The following is a 17,692-nucleotide window of genomic DNA, read 5'->3' as shown; positions in this document are numbered from 1 at the left end:
TAAAACACAGAACTTCACACTTGATATTCTCAGAATTTTGAGAAATTTTTGTTCAGCAACAGGTAAAACCGGGGCACTTAAACATCAGTTATCAATTACACAAGATTTGCTGCTGTTTGTGCAAACTTATAGATATAATTGGAGATGAGCTTTCAACCATTTCAGAATTTGAGCCAGCAAAATTGGATTAGTTTGGAAGTTTGAAATTTTGATGATTTGTAACTGTATTTATCGATAGCACCTTTAGTATGTTCCCCAGAAACATTCGCATTCAGTTAATTAAAATAAAGTGTAGTACTCACTTATGAAGGTGAACATGGCAGTCAATTGTGTGTGATAACAGCTCACTTGGGGCTTTAAATGTGATGTACTGCATGCCATATGTGTAAACAGCAATTTATACAACTCCAAACACGTCTCAGTGACTCTCAAGAGTGGTATTTTCCAAACCAAAATCATTACATCAATCGTGAAGAATTTAGATAAAGTCTAATAGGGCTAAGGTAAGGATTTGGATGCTAGCTTATTTGCTTCTACTCAAGCCTTCAGAAGCAGGTTAAATTAGTCATTGTGTTTGCTGGGATTAGTTACTGTATAGTTGAAGAGGTATTTGACTCTAACCCCACTTTTCTGGAGTGACTCTGGAAACATTCTGGCCCAGTCTTTAAGTATACCAAAATTTTGCAATGATTTCTACATATGAAATCATGAATCTGTAATCCATGTTTAGTGGAGATATTGCAATAATTGTACTGCATTCAAATGGAGGCAATTAAAACTGTTCCTGGTATCTTTATAATTGAAAATGTAAAGTGTTGACTTCTTCCTAGTGTGATTATTCAAGGAAAAACTTGCAGCATTTATTTTAATTAAATTCATCATAAATTTTTCTGTCTTGCAAATACATTTAACGTCACTGTGGTTATTTGAATACAGTTAAGTTGTATGCAATATGATCCTTCCACTTCAATTATTCCCCTCCCCACATAATCTGGTGCCACCTTACATTGATGCTGAGATCTGAGAATCAGTTGCTGAATGAAGACCTGAAGAGCAGCTGTCCGAGCCTTAACTTTAAGCCAGGTCATTGCCACCAGCAAAACTCTTCTCTTCTGGGTGAGATATCCACCAGTTAGATCTTTAGAGTTCTCCAGTTGTATGGAGATGTCCAACTCCTGTTCAACAACAAAATGGTGCAAGAAGTTGCCAATTGCGTAATTAGGCATTTGCTCATTGTTGCTCGGTGAGGATTCCACTATTATCCACTCAGCTCATGACTTCATTACAGCATTGGCACAAACATGGACAAAAGAGCTGACCCCCAGACAATGAGGTGGGACTGAGTGCCTTTGACATTAAGACATCACTTGTCTGAGTGACATCAAGGAGCCATAGCAAAATTAGAGTCTATGGAAATCTGGAAAACACGTCCACTGTCGGATTCATACCGAGCAGAAAAGATGATAACTTGTGATTGTTGGAGGTCCATCATCTTAGCTCCAGGACATATCTGCAAGAGTTCCTCAGGAGAGCATCCTAGGCCCAATCATCAGCTGCTTCATCAGTGTCCTTCCTTAGATCATAAGGAAGTGGGGATGTTTGTCAATGATTTGCACACTGTTCAGCCTCATTTGCAGTATTTGAGATATTTGTGTATATATGCAGGGAGAGCTGGATAATGTCCAGGTTGATCAGTAGCAAGTAATATTTGTATATCAAGTGCCAGACAATGACCATCACCCTTGATGTTCAATGGCATTACCATCACTGAATCACCAAATATTAACATTCCAGGGGTTATAATTGACAGAAATAGAACTGGACTAGTCACATACATGTTGCAACTACAGCAACACTTGACTGGATAGTTGCTTCTCCAGCAAGCGCAACACCATTCAGGACAAAGCAGCCCACTTATCTATTCGAAGGCCTACTGCCTTTAAATATTCACTCAGTCCACCACCAACACACAATAGAAGCAGTGTGTATCATGTACAAAATGCACTGCAGCAGTTCACCAAGGCTCCTGAGACAGTATCTTCTGTGACTGCTACCACCCAGAAGAACAGTGGCAGTCAATTTGTGGGGGGGACACCATTCTGATCTGGAATTGTATTATCATTCCTTCACTGTCACTGGGTCAAAATACACGAGCTCCATATCTACTGGCACTGACAGTCTACCTACACCTCATGAACCACAACAGTTCAAGAAGGAAACTCACCACTGCCTTCTCTAGGACAGTGAGGGATGGGCAAAAAATAGCAGTACCCACATTCTGTGCACGAATATTTTTAGAAAAAAAACATCTGCCCCATCGTTACAGTATGTTTGATTTGTTTTCTTGATTGGCAAATCTTAAATCTTGTTCAAAACTATAAAATGCTTGCATTTGTCTAATGACTACCTGCCACCTGAAGTGTGCTCCACATGTTCTGGTGCCACAGCATGTGACTATCAATACTGTGGCTGTTCTTGATTTCAGTATTTCCATGCATCACTTTTGAACTGCCTTCTTGATGTGAAGTATTCAAAAATGGCAGGCAATTCGCTCATTGCATACATGCCTCAAAATGGAACAAAACGTACGAATAAGCTGCAGCTAAATGCTGTTCTCCAAATAATTAGTTTGATTTTGGTCTGTATATTAGCATGGAATCCTTTCCCAGTGATTTGAGTGACAAGTTCTTTAATTTTATTCCTAGCTACTCAAGGCTCAGGGATTATTCTCAAAACTGTGGAAGTGACTTTGCACAAAGAAGGCAATACCTTTGGATTTGTGATTCGAGGTAAGAATGTCTATATGCTTAATCATAGCCTGCTTCCACACTGTATGGATTCTATTTGGCACACTTGGGTCAGTGCCAACCCTCCGAAGAGCATCCCATCCTGGTAACCCTGCATTTCCCATGACTAACCCACATTACCTGCGCATTCCCGGGCACTACGGGCAATTTAGCATGGCCGACCCACCTTGGCTGCATATCTTTGGACTGTGGGAGAAAACTGGTGCACCTGGAGGAAACACATGAAGACACTGGGAGAATGTGCAATTTCCATACAGACAGTTGAACCTGGACCCCTAGCACTGTGAGACAGCAGTGCTAACCACTGTGCCACCTGGCATAATGGCATATTGCAGGATATATTCCAACTTTCGCCTGTTGTTTCAATCCATGGAAATAAGTGCTTATTGATCATATATTCATGATGTATCTTTTTTTTTGTTCCCTATTTCTAGTCACTGTTAAAACTCCATTCCATTCTTGATACAAAATGGGTATACTAAGAAAGATGGATAGATTTGTATCTATACTGCATCTTCCCAACCTCAAGACATCCCAAAGCACTTTACAGCCAATTCTGTGCTTCTGAATGTAGGCATTGTGGTAACTTAAGAAATGTCACTACTAAATTGTGCACGGCAAGCTCTTAGAAATGTGAATGTGGTAATGACCAGATAATCTAGGTTTGTTAAATTGATTTGAGGAATAAATATCGATCAGGCCACCAGGGTGACTTCCCTGGTCTTGTTTGAAATCATGGCAAAGGATATTTAAAATCCACCAAAGAGAGCATTAGTGCAGAATTCTCTCAGTACTGAACTGGAGCGTCAACCTAGATTTCTGAACCCAAGGCCCAAGTGGGACATGGGCCCACAGCCTTTTGAGTCAGAGCCACAGCTGAATAGAATGTATAATATGTTTCGCTTAAAAGTACTACTAGAGTATGTGGTTCCAATTACATGACCATTTGATGATCTTTTTATTTATAGATTCCACATTTTTGTCATTAAAGTCTTTTTTTCTTCCAAGTGATCCTCAGTGTCGTGAAAGTATAATGTGTTGAATATGATATTGGTTTCTGTTATGTTACTGTGCAAATAGGAAGTTTCAATTTTACTTTCCTATAAGAGTTACTGACTAACCATGTTTCCTACATAATTTAGCATGACTTCTGACGTCTGTACCCTACTCAGCACTGAATGAGGCTGTTACCTTGACGACGAGTGTTTTTAAAAAAATCAGTATTTTGAGTTGTTGTGCCAAGAAAACCAGATGGAGCTGACACAATCAATTTAATTTCATAAAAAAATGTAGTGTGATGGGGCTGGGGCAAGAGTCAGTATGTTTCTAGAAAATAAATATACTTGTGTTAGGTATAGCTGTCATTGGCACTGCAGAACTTAAAACATCGTTATGTTGTGGATTTCCCTTGTTTCATTGAGTCATGTAGCTGCAGTGTAATTCTTGTAGATCAGTTTAGTCTTTCTCGGTTTAGTGATATCACTGAAGTGGAATATCTACACAATTCAAGCAGCAATCACTGAATTAAGTTCAGAAATGAGAACCCTGGCTGCATTTCCTCTCTGAAGCTTGGAACACTAAGGCCAGTTATAATGCTGTCTTTGTCAATTTGAATGAAATCTTTCATCTGAATACAGGCAATGAAATGAACTTAGTCATGTAGGGCCAAGCCATACCGCACAGTGGATTTACTAATGGACCACGAACCACAGTATTTGTTAATGAACCATGAAGTACGGTGTTCATTAAACAGCATTATGGTTGCAATGAGCATTTAGAACTTGCCATTTGTCCTCCTCCTCTAATTTTGTACAGCAAACCACCTGGGTGCCATTGTATCCTTTGAAATGTGTTTGATAAAAAGTATTAGCAAAGGGAAGATTTTGACCTTGTTTCATTCAGCAAAGTTTGTAGCTCCTCAGCACACTGAGTCTGCCCTACCATTGACACAGATCATGCTGACCAGCTACATCAGTGCTACCCCTCATCCCTTTATGTCGTTATTCTCTTGAAATCCAATGGTTGAGCATGTTGAAGACTGCAATGCTTGAACTTCGACTGTGTTGTGTGGTAGGGAATTCTCAAGATTCACCACATTTCAAGTGAAGAAATTCTAAAACATATCAGACTCATTCAACAATAGTAAAGCAACCTATCTCCCTTTGATATCTTTAACAAACGTATGGTTAGATTGGTTTTCTGAGCTGCTGCAAGCTTTGCATTCTGCTAATTGGTCTAATGATACATGTTGTTCTTTGGGACAACGAATCGACATATTGGTTTCTGCTAGTCCAAACATTGCTTAGTTATTTTAGGTGATTGGAAATCCAAACTGGGGTGGGTGTTTGTTTGCCTCCAAGTTTCTCTTCAGAAGGAGCAGACTGATGATTGAGGTACAATTCCATTGCTCCCAGTTGCTTTTTAGTAACTTGACCAATTGGACATTCTTCAAATGTGCAGCCAGATACTGAGTGCTGAGAGGTCTCTGACACACACGCCCACCCAATGCCACACACACACTTTGATTATCATCATTGATCGCAGTCACAAGTGAGGGCTTTACAAATTTTCTCTCTTCCTGAAGTGATGAAGGCAGTTGTTGACATCTTTATCACCTTGCCTCTGATCGGCTCACTTTCGACAGACTGGATATTAGCCTCGGGGCCATCTATATTGGTACTGCTCAGTTCCACATTCAGCTGTTGATATGTCTCTTTTTCTATTTATTCATATTTTATATATTTATTTTCCTCAGGAGGAGCCCATGAAGACCGAAGTAGATCCCGCCCGATTGTAATAACCTATGTCAGAGCTGGGGGACCAGCTGACAGGTACAGTTATTTAAATGAACATCATGATCATACCTCTGAATCAGGTAGTCTTTACATAACTCATTAGTCAACTGCAAGCTTTGTAGGCCAGTATAATGGGCTTTTGTCAAATCCTACATTTCTCATCCTATCACCACCAGTCATTGTCTCCCTTCTATGTTTTTTATTAGTTGTAAAAATATACTTTTCATAATTTATCTATGAGTACATTACAAAGCAAATTAAGTCAAGCAATATAGAAGTTTAAATTTAAAAATGAATTTTCCATTTGAGCATTCTTTGGTATCTCCATCCAAATGCAAAATTGGGACGTTTACTAATTACGACAAACTATTCACATTCCAATAGAAGCTCCAGGGAGGTTCGAAAAGTTAACAGGCTCACATGGTATCATGACAGAGATTGCTTTTTTAGTTGTAAAAATATGCTTTATTCATAAATTATCTCTAAATACACTACAAAACAGCTTAAGTTGGGGTTTTCTGAAAATACAATTACAAAAATCATGTCTTTTTTAAATCTGAGCATTGCATTTTTGGTGCTGCCATCCAAATCTAAAACAGGAGTATTTATCAAACATGAACAGAATTACATCATTCCAACGTAAGCTTCTGTTAGTAACAAATCCTCGGGATATCATGACAGAAAGGTCTTGGACGATCTTTACCCTCTCTGCCTTGGCAGTGGCTACCCCAAGCTTTAGTACATCCCTCAGCACATAGTCCTGGATTTTGGAATGTACCAGTCTGCAACACTCCGTTGAGCAGAACAAAGAGTAAATCTTTCACTGAGTTGATGGTCTTCCAAGTGCAGTGTTCTGGTGTGCATGTCAGGGAACAGCCTTTTAAAAAGCACAGGGTCCTGCATCATGGAATAAACCTCAACAAAAAGCATTACATCTCTTTCCAGACCTCCTTCATAAACGCACTTTCCAGAAGATGATGTGTGATGGTCTGATCACCATCTCAAGGGCAGCGTGTGCAGATGCAGAGAATCTGGGCACACATGAAAGATGTGACTGATTGGACCCTTCTCACTGCAGCCAAACCTTGTCTTGGTGTATGTTGGAATGTTCTACTGATGAGAAATCCTGCAAATTACTTTGACAATCGGTTCAGTGAACCATCCAAAAGCAATGACCTCCTTAATTCCTGGAAGGGCCTCGTGGATGTTAAATGGTGACCACTGCCTGATCGGTGTGTGGCCAGAGAGGTTTTTCTGTGTGAACATTTCCATGAGGGACATGTGATATGGAATATTCAGTGGTAATGTGGGTAGACCCATTGTTCATAACCTGGGTCAGGTAGAACCTAAACACATAGTAACACTTGATGTTTGCATAACAAGGGTCCACGCACGATTTGATGCAGCCACTCAAATGTAGCCATCACAATGATGCTGACTTGCTCTTAAACATTATTTCTTAATATTGCACATTGTTATCCTGTTCACTGTTTTAGTAAATGGTGCAAACCTGATGTGTCTTGCAACACTTATTTCATTATAGAAAACAAGAGTGTACAATCATAGGCTGATGATTTGGTACAGAGGAGTAATTAAAAATGTCCCCACATCCAATACTGAGTCATGTCTGTGTTTGTGATTTAATGCTTTTGAATTTTTATTGGTCTTTTGACTTTTTATAGAGTTTTTAAAAATATTAAAGAAATGCTTTATAGTGGGTCTATGTGAATGCCCCAAAGCATGTTACTGCCTTCACCTCTGACACTTGAATGTTCGTGAAAATGACGTATTTATGATTTTGGACTTGCATGACACGAATTTGTGATACACTTTCAGTGAGGTTTTGATTGTGTTTGATATCAGTTTCCACTGTTTTCCTTATTCCTAATCTAAGAAATTGTTTAAAGATAAAATGTCAACCAATAGTTGATGTAAACATTCAAATGAACTTGAATATATATTTATGGTATTCACAAAGTGATTAGACGAGACTGATCTCACTAAAATCTCTGACTTTTCTTTTCAAAAACTAAGAAAACTAAGCTGCATTTTGAATGTTTCCACCTTCCACATTTCAAATTTTTTTTAAAAAATCAGCGATATGGGTTTCACTGGCTGGGCCAGCATTTATTGCTCATCACTAGATGCTCATAAGGGAGTGAGGTTGAGCTGCCTTCTTGAACCATTACCTTCCATCTGCTGTGGTAACCCCTCCATGCCATTAGGGAAGGAACTTCAGGATTTTGGCCCAGTGACACTGAAGAAACAATAGTGGCCTGGAGCAGAACTTGCAAGGCATGATGTTCTAATGTATCTGCTACCCTTGTTCTTCTAGACAAGGTGGTCATTAAATTTAGAAGGTGCTGCCTAAGGATCTTTGAATTTCTTGCTGTGCATCTTGTAGATAGTACATACTGCTACTACTTAGTGTTGGCAGTAGAAGAAGTGGATGTAGTGCCAATCAAGCAGATTCTTTGCCTGGATGGTGTCAAGCTTTTTGAGTGTTTGCACTAATCCAGACATGGCGAATATTCCATCACATTCCTGACTTGTGACTTCTCGCTGGTGGATATACTTTGAGCAGTCAGAAGGTGAGTTACTTGCAGGCTTCCTCGTGCCTAACTTGCTCTTGTAGCCACTGTATTTATAGGTCTAATCCAGGAGAACATGAGTACTGCAGATGCCGGAGATTAGAGTTGAGAGTTTGTTTGGAAAAGGACAGCAGGTCAGGCAGCATCTGACGAGCAGAGAATCGACATTTCAGGCATAAGCCCTTCATCTGGAATGTTGGGGGGGCGGGGGTGGGGTGGGGGTGGCGGCTGAGAGATCAATAGGAGGGTGGGTTTGAGGGAAGGTAGTTGGAAAGGTGATAGGTAGATGCAGGTAGGGGTTGATGGTGATAGATCAGAGGGGAGGGTGGAACGGATAGGTGGGAAGGAATATGGACAGATAGGACAGTTCAAGAGGGCGATGCCAAGTTGGATCTGGGATGAGGTGGAGGAGTAAAGATAAAGAAACTGGTGATATTGACATTGATGCTGTGTAGTTAGAGGGTTCCTACGCAGAAGGTGAGACATTCTTCCTCCAGGCATCAGGTGGGTTGGATTTGGCGGAGTGGGAGGGGGAGTTGAAGTGGTTGGCCACAGCGCTCTGGTGTTGTTTGGTGTGTGTCTCAGAGATGTTCCCTGAAACGTCCTGCGAGTTAGCGCCCTGTCTCTCCAATGTCGAGGAGGTCATATTAAGAGCAACGGATACAATAGATGAGGTGTTTGAATGTGCAGGCATATCTCTGCCAATTGTGGAAGTTTCCTTTGGGGTCTTGGATGGAGCTGAGGGGGTAGGTGTGGGTGCAGGTTTTACACCACTTGCGGCTTTTCCTTTGGGCCCTGACCTGCAGGGTATTGATAATGAGGGATTCAGTGATGGTAATGCCATGAAATTTCAAAGGTTAGACACTTTCTTGTTGGAGATGACACTTGTGTGGCGTGAATGGCATTTGTCACTTCTCAGCCCAAACTGAGGTTGGTGTTTCTGAGCAGAAACTAGTACATGAGCATTTAAGAACTTCAGGTAATTTATTAATAGTCAAACTGTTTCTCTGTCAATTTCTTGGAGCTATTTATGACCAATACCCTTACTGCCACTCAGAGTGATAGGTTAGGGGAGATTGTGGCATAATGCTAATGTCACTGGGCTAGTAATCCAGAGACCCAGACTCTTATCCTGGGGACATGAATTCAAATCTCACCATGACAGCTGGATGTAAATTTGATGACTAAGAATTCATTTGATTGATGAAAATCTGGAATAGAAGATGAGACTTTGTATTGGTGCCGTGAAAGTATCATTAGTTGTCATAAAACTACCCGTCTGGTTCATTTAATGTGCTTTTAGAGAGAGGTTTTGACACATGACTTCAAATTCTCAGTAATGTGATTGATTGACACTTAACTGTGTTCTGCACTGGCAAAGGAAGCCCTCCGTTCAAGAACAGTTAGGAATGGGTAACAAGTCACCCACATTTCTGTGAAAGACTAAAGGAAAAAATTGGTAGAAGAATGATGTATAATCAAATGATAACCTAAAACTAATTAATGAGAACTGTTCAGGTTGACCTATCATAACACAATATTAACTTCATATTAAACTTGTTATTAGTGAACCACCCAGCAATGCAATTTATTTATGAGGCAGTCTCTATCTTACGAATAACAGCCTAAATTCAGAAACTAACTGGATACGTTTTGCTATTGGACTGTGGCATTGTTATTAGTCGTAGTGACTAATGACTTCGAATTGTGGTATGATTTGTTTTATTCTCCAGGGAAGGCACAATAAAAGTTGGCGACAGGCTGTTGAGTGTTGATGGAATACGGTTACATGGAACAACGCATACAGAGGCTATGAGCATTCTCAAACAATGTGGACAGGAGGCAACATTAATAATCGAATATGATGTGTCTGTCATGGGTATGTTGAGTTTTGAAGACGTCCTTGAGCTCTTTTGTTTAAAAAAAAGACCTTGAGCTCTTAACCACTTTGCCTTTTCTGTACAAAGAATTGTTTCATCTCAGCTGTGCCCAACTGTGTTCCATTAGGAACTACTGAGTGTAACCGTATCATCTGTAGGTTCATTCTGAGGTGAACTATTTCTGGTTCCCTCTCTTGAGATTGCAGGTAAATCAATCTTTCTCTTTGCTACATTAAAGTTTTATTCAAATAATTGTCCTTAATGAGAGTACAATGCATCTAAATTGATGCTAATTTCCAAAAGTGTATGTATTATATAACATCTATTATTATTTATCTGGCAATTGCACTTCTAGGCTACCAAAGTGAATTTGAGCTGGTTTAGCTATTTCTATGATTGAGAAATGTGTGTATTTCTGCATAAATAATTCATATGTTAATAAGTAACTCCTAAAACATTGTCCTTCACTTTGACCCAGTAAAATTGACTTTTATTGTAATTGTCTCCAAGAATTGGAACAGACATGGGTTTATTTGCACCTTTCTTGTTTCTCTCTGTCACACAGATGGTTTTGTTTACTGTGTCATTTAGTTTTAAAGATTTATCATCTCTCTTTACAGATCACTGTCTATTCTTGTCTTGAAACTGTCATTGGAAGTCTGGCCTTCTATTATTGTATTCATGGCCAGTTGCTGTATGGTAACACAGAAGTATCACATTGTGTCAATTTGTTTTTTTTATTTGTTAGATTCCGTAGCAAATGCTTCAGGCCCCCTGATGGTGGAGGTGGCCAAGACCCCTGGTTCAAGCTTGGGCATTGCTTTAACTACCTCACTGTACTGTAACAAGCAAGTCATAGTCATAGACAAAATTAAGGCTGCCAGCATTGCAGATAGGTAAGTACTTGGGCTTAATCATCACAGCTATTAATCACTTCATTACTTTATGCATTTTCAAATAGAACTCTTTGTGATGTGAAGCAATGTATGTATATTTTGATTATAAACACAACAGTTGGTGTATTTGAAGTGTGACCTTAATCCAGATTTTGTACCCTCTCAATCTGAAATTAGGCTGAAAAGGTCTCTAATATTTTATTTTCCTGTTACAAATTATTTTCTGTGATTAGTAAAACAATTGCAGATTTGTTTGGTTGGGGAAAGTAATGTTATGATGTGTGAATATGATCATGTGTGTCTGTCCTCCGAAATCTAGACGATGTGCAGGATTTTTGAAACGATCAATCTACAATGGTACTGTGTTTGGTTTGAAGCCAATTGTAGCCTTTAAGTTGAACTTTCCATCGTCCATGTCGCCTTTTGGAATTTCATGTCCAAGAAATTGACAAAGAAAGGGACAATTCTGTAGACAGTGTTCTAATGTAACGTTATTAATAAGATGTGGCTGTTTTTTTTAAAATTGCATTTAAATATTGAACTTCAACAATGTGAAGTGGACTTTTTTTGTAAATATAATAGCAAATTTTTTTTTACATATAAAATCATTGAAAAATACAAGCAACAACAAAGATCAGTATAATAAAAAGAAAAAAAAATTACAACACAACTACTGTCTACTAACAACTAACCGACTCCATAATACAAAACGAACCCTAATACTGTGCAAAGCAACACCAAAAAAAAGCAAAAAAAACAACAAACCACAAAATACAGAACAGCTATGCTCGGCACAAAGCTCCCAAAAAAAATGAATAGGAGCATTGTATATATATCCGTATTAACTCAGGACACCCCTCCAGGATCCAGGGCTTGACAAATCTAACCATCCTTGTTATATAAACATCCTAGTTAAGATAACTGACAAATCTATATTCAAATAACTCAAATAGGGCTGCCATGTCTTATAAAAATGGTCTGTTGTGTGGTGCACCAGGTCCAAGGGGATGTGCTCCATAATTAATTTCTGCCATCCCAGCAAGCCCAGTGGGTTCTCAGGCACCCAATTCATCAGAATATTCTTCCATGCACAGTATGCAAGAATATTAAGTAGTTTCTTCCCCTGCCCATTTAAAGATGGTAAATTCGGTAGACCTAAGAGGAGAGATATCAGGTCTACTATGACTTCAGTCCTCAATACCCTCTCTATCTCTCCTGCCACAGTGCTCCAATAAACATGGAGCCTGTGGCATGTCCAGAAGCAATGGGTAAGATACCTACATTTATTTTACATTTGGGGCACACTGAAGATGCCCCTTTTTTAAACTTCATCAGACGGTCTGGTGCCAGATGAGCCCTGTGCAGAACTTTTAACTGCATAGCGCATGTCCTATTACAGATTGAGATCTTTCGAGTGTTCTCCCATGTTTCAGAAGAGATCTCCACTCCTAGCTCTTGCTCCCAGACCCCTCATAACTGTTAATATCCTGCCAGGCCCTGCCACCCAGCAGGTGATAGAGGGCACTAACCAAAAGGGCGCTTTGGAGCGTAGCAACAATCTCTCTGTGTCGGGCTTATAGGGCTTAGTGAGAAGCGTAGTCTTCTTCTGGATGAAATCCCTAACCTGAAAAAAATAACGGAAAAGATCTCTGCGGCTCAGTTGCTCAAAAGACATCATAACTTCCCCCTCAAACAAGTCTCCCAAATTAGAAACTCCTCTCACTGCCCATAGTTTGAACCCTGAGTCCATCATCCCTGGTCAGAACCCTGGCATGCCAACTATAAGTGTAAGTGGCTAAGTCTTGGATAAACAACCCTCACTCTAATGCATCGCCCTCCCTGCCTTGACTGTACTAATGACAACGGGGTTCCAGCAATGGTCCATAACTGTCCTCATCTTATCCATGAACAACAGGTTAATAAGAGGGCACTTTGCTTGGGAGGCCTCAATATCCAGCCATATTGAGTTTGGATCATTATCTACCCAATCACAGACAAAAGACAGGAAGGAACTCAGTTGATACCTCCTGATGTCTGGGAAATCAACTCCTCCCCCTCCTTGAGGCAACTGCAATTTAGTAAGTTTGATGAGGGGCCGACCACAATGCCAGACAAAGGAACCAAGCTAGCCCATAAGGTTCCGCAGCGTTGACCTGGGAAACATTATAGGGAGCATACGCATGGGATAAAGCAAACAAGGAAGAATATTGATCTTAATGAGAGATATTCTGCCCAGCCATGAAATTGGAAGAGCCTCCCATCTCTGGAGATCTCGCCTAATATTGTCGAGCAAATGAGCAAAGTTGGTCCGAAATAACAGATCAGACTTGGGGGTAATAAAAATGCCTAGGTATGGGAACCCTGCCCGTGACCACCTAAAAGGGAACTTAGATCCACCTTCAACTTCTGGCACATCCTTAAGGTTCCCCAAAGGCATAGCCTCCGATTTTGCATACTTAATCTTTTATCTTGAAATAGCCCCAAATGAGTTGATACATTGTATCAAATGGGATACGGAGGTCATCGGGTTTGATAAAAACAGAAGGACATCATCTGCACACAGTGTAACCTTGTGTGCTTTGGATCCCACTTCTGGAGCGATTATGTGGACGTTCTGACGAATGGCCTCTACCAGCGCCTCTATCACCAAAGTAAACTACAGCAGTAAGAGGGGGCAGCCTTGCCGACTACCCCTACCAATCCTAAAATTCCCAGACTTCACCCCATTGGTGATGACTGCGGCCAGACGGTGGCGATATAAAACCACCCACCTAGCAAAGACTCCACTCAATCCAAACTGTTCTAAGACATAAAAAAAGATATAGGCATTCCACCCAGTCAAATGCTTTCTCTGCATCTAAGGAAATCACCAACCCCCGAATCGATCGTTGCTGACAAACCTGGACCATATTCAGCAACCTTCTAATATTATTAGAGGACCTATGGCCCCTTATAAAGCCTGTGTGGTCCTCTTTAATAATATGGGGCAACGCCCTTTCCAATCTCAGTGCAAGGATCTTTGGACAAAATCTTGAAATCTGAATTTAATAGAGAAATGGGCCTGTATGAGGCACAATCCTCAGGAACCTTCCCTTCTTAAGAATTAAGGAAATATTAGCTTCTTTCAAAGATGGTGGTAGGCGTTCATGCATATAGGAGTGATTGTACATCTCCAACATCGGCCCTGACAGAATCCCTATAAACTCCTTATAAAACTCACCCGGAAGACCATCAGGGCCAGGCGCTTTCCCACTCTGAAGTTGCCTAGCTGCCTTTTGTATTTCCTGAACTGTCAAGTGGGCATTAAGGAGAGAGGCCTGTTCCAAGGTTACCCCTGGGAGGTCCAGGTTCTGAAAATAGGTCTCCATTTTAGCCATCCTGTCCTCACAACCTTCAGACCGATACAATTCAGAGTAAAAGCTCTGAAAAGCCTCATTAATCTTTTTAGCATTGTATGTAAGGACCCCGGCGCAGTAGTGGATTGGGGAGCATGCTTTTTCCTAGTCAGGTACACTAAATACTTCCCTGGCCTATCTCCATATTCGAACAGCCTTTGTCTACCAAAAGCAAGTTCTTTCTTTGCATTTTGTGCCAGTATTGAATTCAAGGCAGCCCGGAGGGCCGTGATCCACTGTTGCTTAGTCACCGAAGGCCGCGTAAATTGTGCCGCCTCAGCGGCTTTCAACCGCATCTCAAGCAGGCGTTGCTGTTCCCCCTTCTGTCGTTTCCAGCTAGCCGAATAGGAAATAGCTAATCCTCTAGCAAAGGCCTTAGTGGTCTCCCATAGCACAGATGGGCTACTCGCCGTGCCTGAGTTGATAGTCAAGAATTCCTGAAACTGCTACAAAACATATTCCACAAATTTGGAATCCTTAAGGAGAAAAGGGTCCAAACACCAGTGCCGCAAAACCTAGCCCTTCACTCATGGCTTTAACCTCCAAACATACTGCTGCGTAATCAGAGATAGCGATATTCCCAATTTTACAACCTATAATCGAATCCAGAAGGGCCGAGGGAGCCAGAAAGAGGTCAATCCTCGTGTGACATTTATGTGGGTTTGAAAAAAAGGTGAAGTCCCTGCCGGTAAGGTGAAAACATCTCTAAATATCCACCAGCCCCAACTCCTTGCATAAGTCAACCACCTGCTTGGCCTGTGAAGAAATAGTTGGGGGCCCACAAGACATCCTGTCCACTGTCGGATCCAAAAGACAATTAAACCCTTCCCCTATAATAATGTGCCGTGTTCCAAAAACACTCGACTTCGAGAAAGCACTAATAAAAAGTTTGAGGGGATGTGTCGGAGGACAGTAGATGTTTAAAATGTCATATTCTTCCCCACATATCAGGGCTTTAAGTATCGCAAACCGTCCCTGCTCATCTTTCACCTGCTCTAATAATGTGAACGGAAGATTTTTCTGGATAAGTACCACCGCTCCCCTACTTTTAGTAGTAAAGCATGAAAAGAATACCCGGTCATAACCCCCCTGATGTAATTTCAGGTATTCCCCATCAAGACGGGTTTCCTGCAACAAAATGATATCAACCCTTTCCCCCTTAAGGCTAGAAAGTACTTTTTTTCCTTTTAACAGGCAAATGACTTCCCTTAATGTTCCAGGTGCACCATTTAATAAGACACTTAGCCATATCCCCTTTCAGAGACCCTTGAACCCCTTGGAAGGGAGAACCCCACTTACAAAGCGCCGAGCATAAGTAAATAAAGACTTGGAATCGAAAAACTATATATACAAAAACTACTCTATCATAACTATAAACAACTATTACTACCAAAAACTACAAAGAAAACCAACTATAAAACCTTGAATGGAAGACTCTTCCCCCGCCATAGGGGGCACTCACCCTACCCATCCCCTCCCTCACAGCTCCTTCAAATCCGGACTGTGCCCCAGCCTTAGGCCAGAAAAGAAAACAAGGAGATGGTCCTTAAATGAACAGAAAAAAGATAAAGTCAGCATGAGCACTCCACTCATCCCTGGCTTCATGTCAGCCCTACTTGTCACTAAAAGAGAAACAGCCCAAACAAAAAAAAAAGGGGAGAGACAACAAAGAACATCCACAAAATTTCCCATCAGAAAATCCAGTTATTTAAAAAAAAGAACCACTTATTCCAAGGTCTTTTGCCCCCTTTCCAAAAAGGAAATTATTAGGGAGAAAGAAAGGAATTTTAAAAAAAGGAAGGGAAAACATGGAAAAAGAGAGGAAAGAGAACAAACATTAACTGTATTCTTCAGGCCAATCCGTCTATTTTAAAGTGACCATAAAGTTTTTAGCTTTATCCACTGAGTCAAATGTATAAACTGAGTCCTCATGGCTGAAACAAAATACTGCGGGGTATCTCACGGAGTACTGGATACCCAGGTTCCTCAGCCTCTTTTTAACTTCATCAAAGGACTTCCTCTTTCAAATTACAGCTGCAGAGAAATCCTGGAAAAACATTATTTTTGAATCCTTGTACAGCAGTGCCTGCGTATCTTTTCCCAGGCATCTGAAGCTTCTATGACTTTTTGCTTGTCCTTATATGAGTGGAAGTGCAGTAGGACCGAGCAGGGGCACTGCACTGGGCCTGACCTGTGCACTGTAACCCGATAAGCCCTTTCAATCTGCAGCCTGCTGGACTCGATATGAAGGCCCAAGAACTTCGGCAGCCAGCTTTCAAAGAATCTGACTGGCTGCTCACCTTCCTCACCTTCAGGGAGCCACACAATTCGAAAATTTATCCTCCGACCTCGATTTTCAGAGTCGTTGATATAGTCTTGCAAGGCCCGCACGTCTCACTCCAGCACCTGGGTCTGACTGGATGAGGACTCCATTGCAGCTTCCGAGGCCTTAGTTCGACCCTCCACCTCCTCCAGCCTCTTCCCCAGGCCCTGGATTTCCTTCTCATGCTTCTGCAGCATGGATGTGATAGGTTGGACCTGGGCATGAATTTCCCCACGGATCTTCTCAATCGCAGCCCCAACTCTCAAGGTAAGTCTCTTCATCGCCGCAGCCAATTCCTGTCAGGGCCCCCGGGGGTTCAGGAGAGGCTGCTGCTGCTGCAGTCTCTGGTATGATAGGTGCTGCAGGGGAGTGTCCTCCCTGCTGCTGTTTGCTCACTCCTTTTCCCTTTGGCATCCTTCCCACTCCCAAATATTAACAAATATGTGTTCTGTAAGGTTTTAAACTAATAATTCCACCACAAGTTGGCCAGGGATGGCAAAAACACCGGTATGCCTTGGCTGTTAGGCAGAGCTGTCCACAGCAGTTCTACAGAATTGCCGCCATCTTGCCGAGTGTGAAGCAGATCTTACTCAAAGTAGCCCCCACAAGCTATAGCTTTAGCGTCTCTGATGACTCTTTCCTATGAATCTACTTCTTCAGTTAAGCTTTGATCATTCCTTTTTTTTACTTTAGCCTTTGGGTGTTAAACATCCAGCACACGTTGGTGTTTCTTCAATGCTGGGAGTGCCTCATGGGTGTATGTTTGCACTGTTCAATTTGTCTAACCTCAAAAAAAGGTGTATGTTTTGGAAAGTTTTATCAACCTATTTTGATATTCTATCCAAGTATTGATATGCAATTGATACACAGACCACCGTTGAGCACACTGCTTAAAATGAAATACACATTTAGGTTACTGGAAATGAGTGAGCAGTAATATACCACACATCATTATGATGTGCTGCACCGTCCACAATGTTGTGCTTTTATTAAAAATCTGCTGCT

The 17,692-nt window shown here is 41.1% G+C and overlaps 1 protein-coding gene across 5 annotated transcripts in view; it reads left to right on the top strand.

The window, feature by feature from the left end:
* The window catches only part of grip1 (glutamate receptor interacting protein 1), a 465,375-nt gene that overhangs the window by 352,945 nt on the left and 94,738 nt on the right, over positions 1 to 17,692 (top strand). For all 5 annotated transcript variants that reach the window (XM_060839771.1, XM_060839770.1, XM_060839775.1 and 2 more), the window contains exons 5-8: positions 2,706 to 2,789; positions 5,563 to 5,638; positions 9,927 to 10,072; positions 10,822 to 10,969. In XM_060839771.1, coding sequence (XP_060695754.1) covers positions 2,706 to 2,789; positions 5,563 to 5,638; positions 9,927 to 10,072; positions 10,822 to 10,969 — 454 coding nt within the window. The remainder of the gene's footprint in view (positions 1 to 2,705; positions 2,790 to 5,562; positions 5,639 to 9,926; positions 10,073 to 10,821; positions 10,970 to 17,692) is intronic.

This window comes from Hemiscyllium ocellatum, chromosome 19, assembly GCF_020745735.1.
Source record: "Hemiscyllium ocellatum isolate sHemOce1 chromosome 19, sHemOce1.pat.X.cur, whole genome shotgun sequence".
Classification (NCBI taxonomy): domain Eukaryota; kingdom Metazoa; phylum Chordata; class Chondrichthyes; order Orectolobiformes; family Hemiscylliidae; genus Hemiscyllium; species Hemiscyllium ocellatum.
The sequence above is the reverse complement of the archived record's forward strand: the minus strand, read 5'-3'. Positions and strand labels throughout refer to the sequence as shown.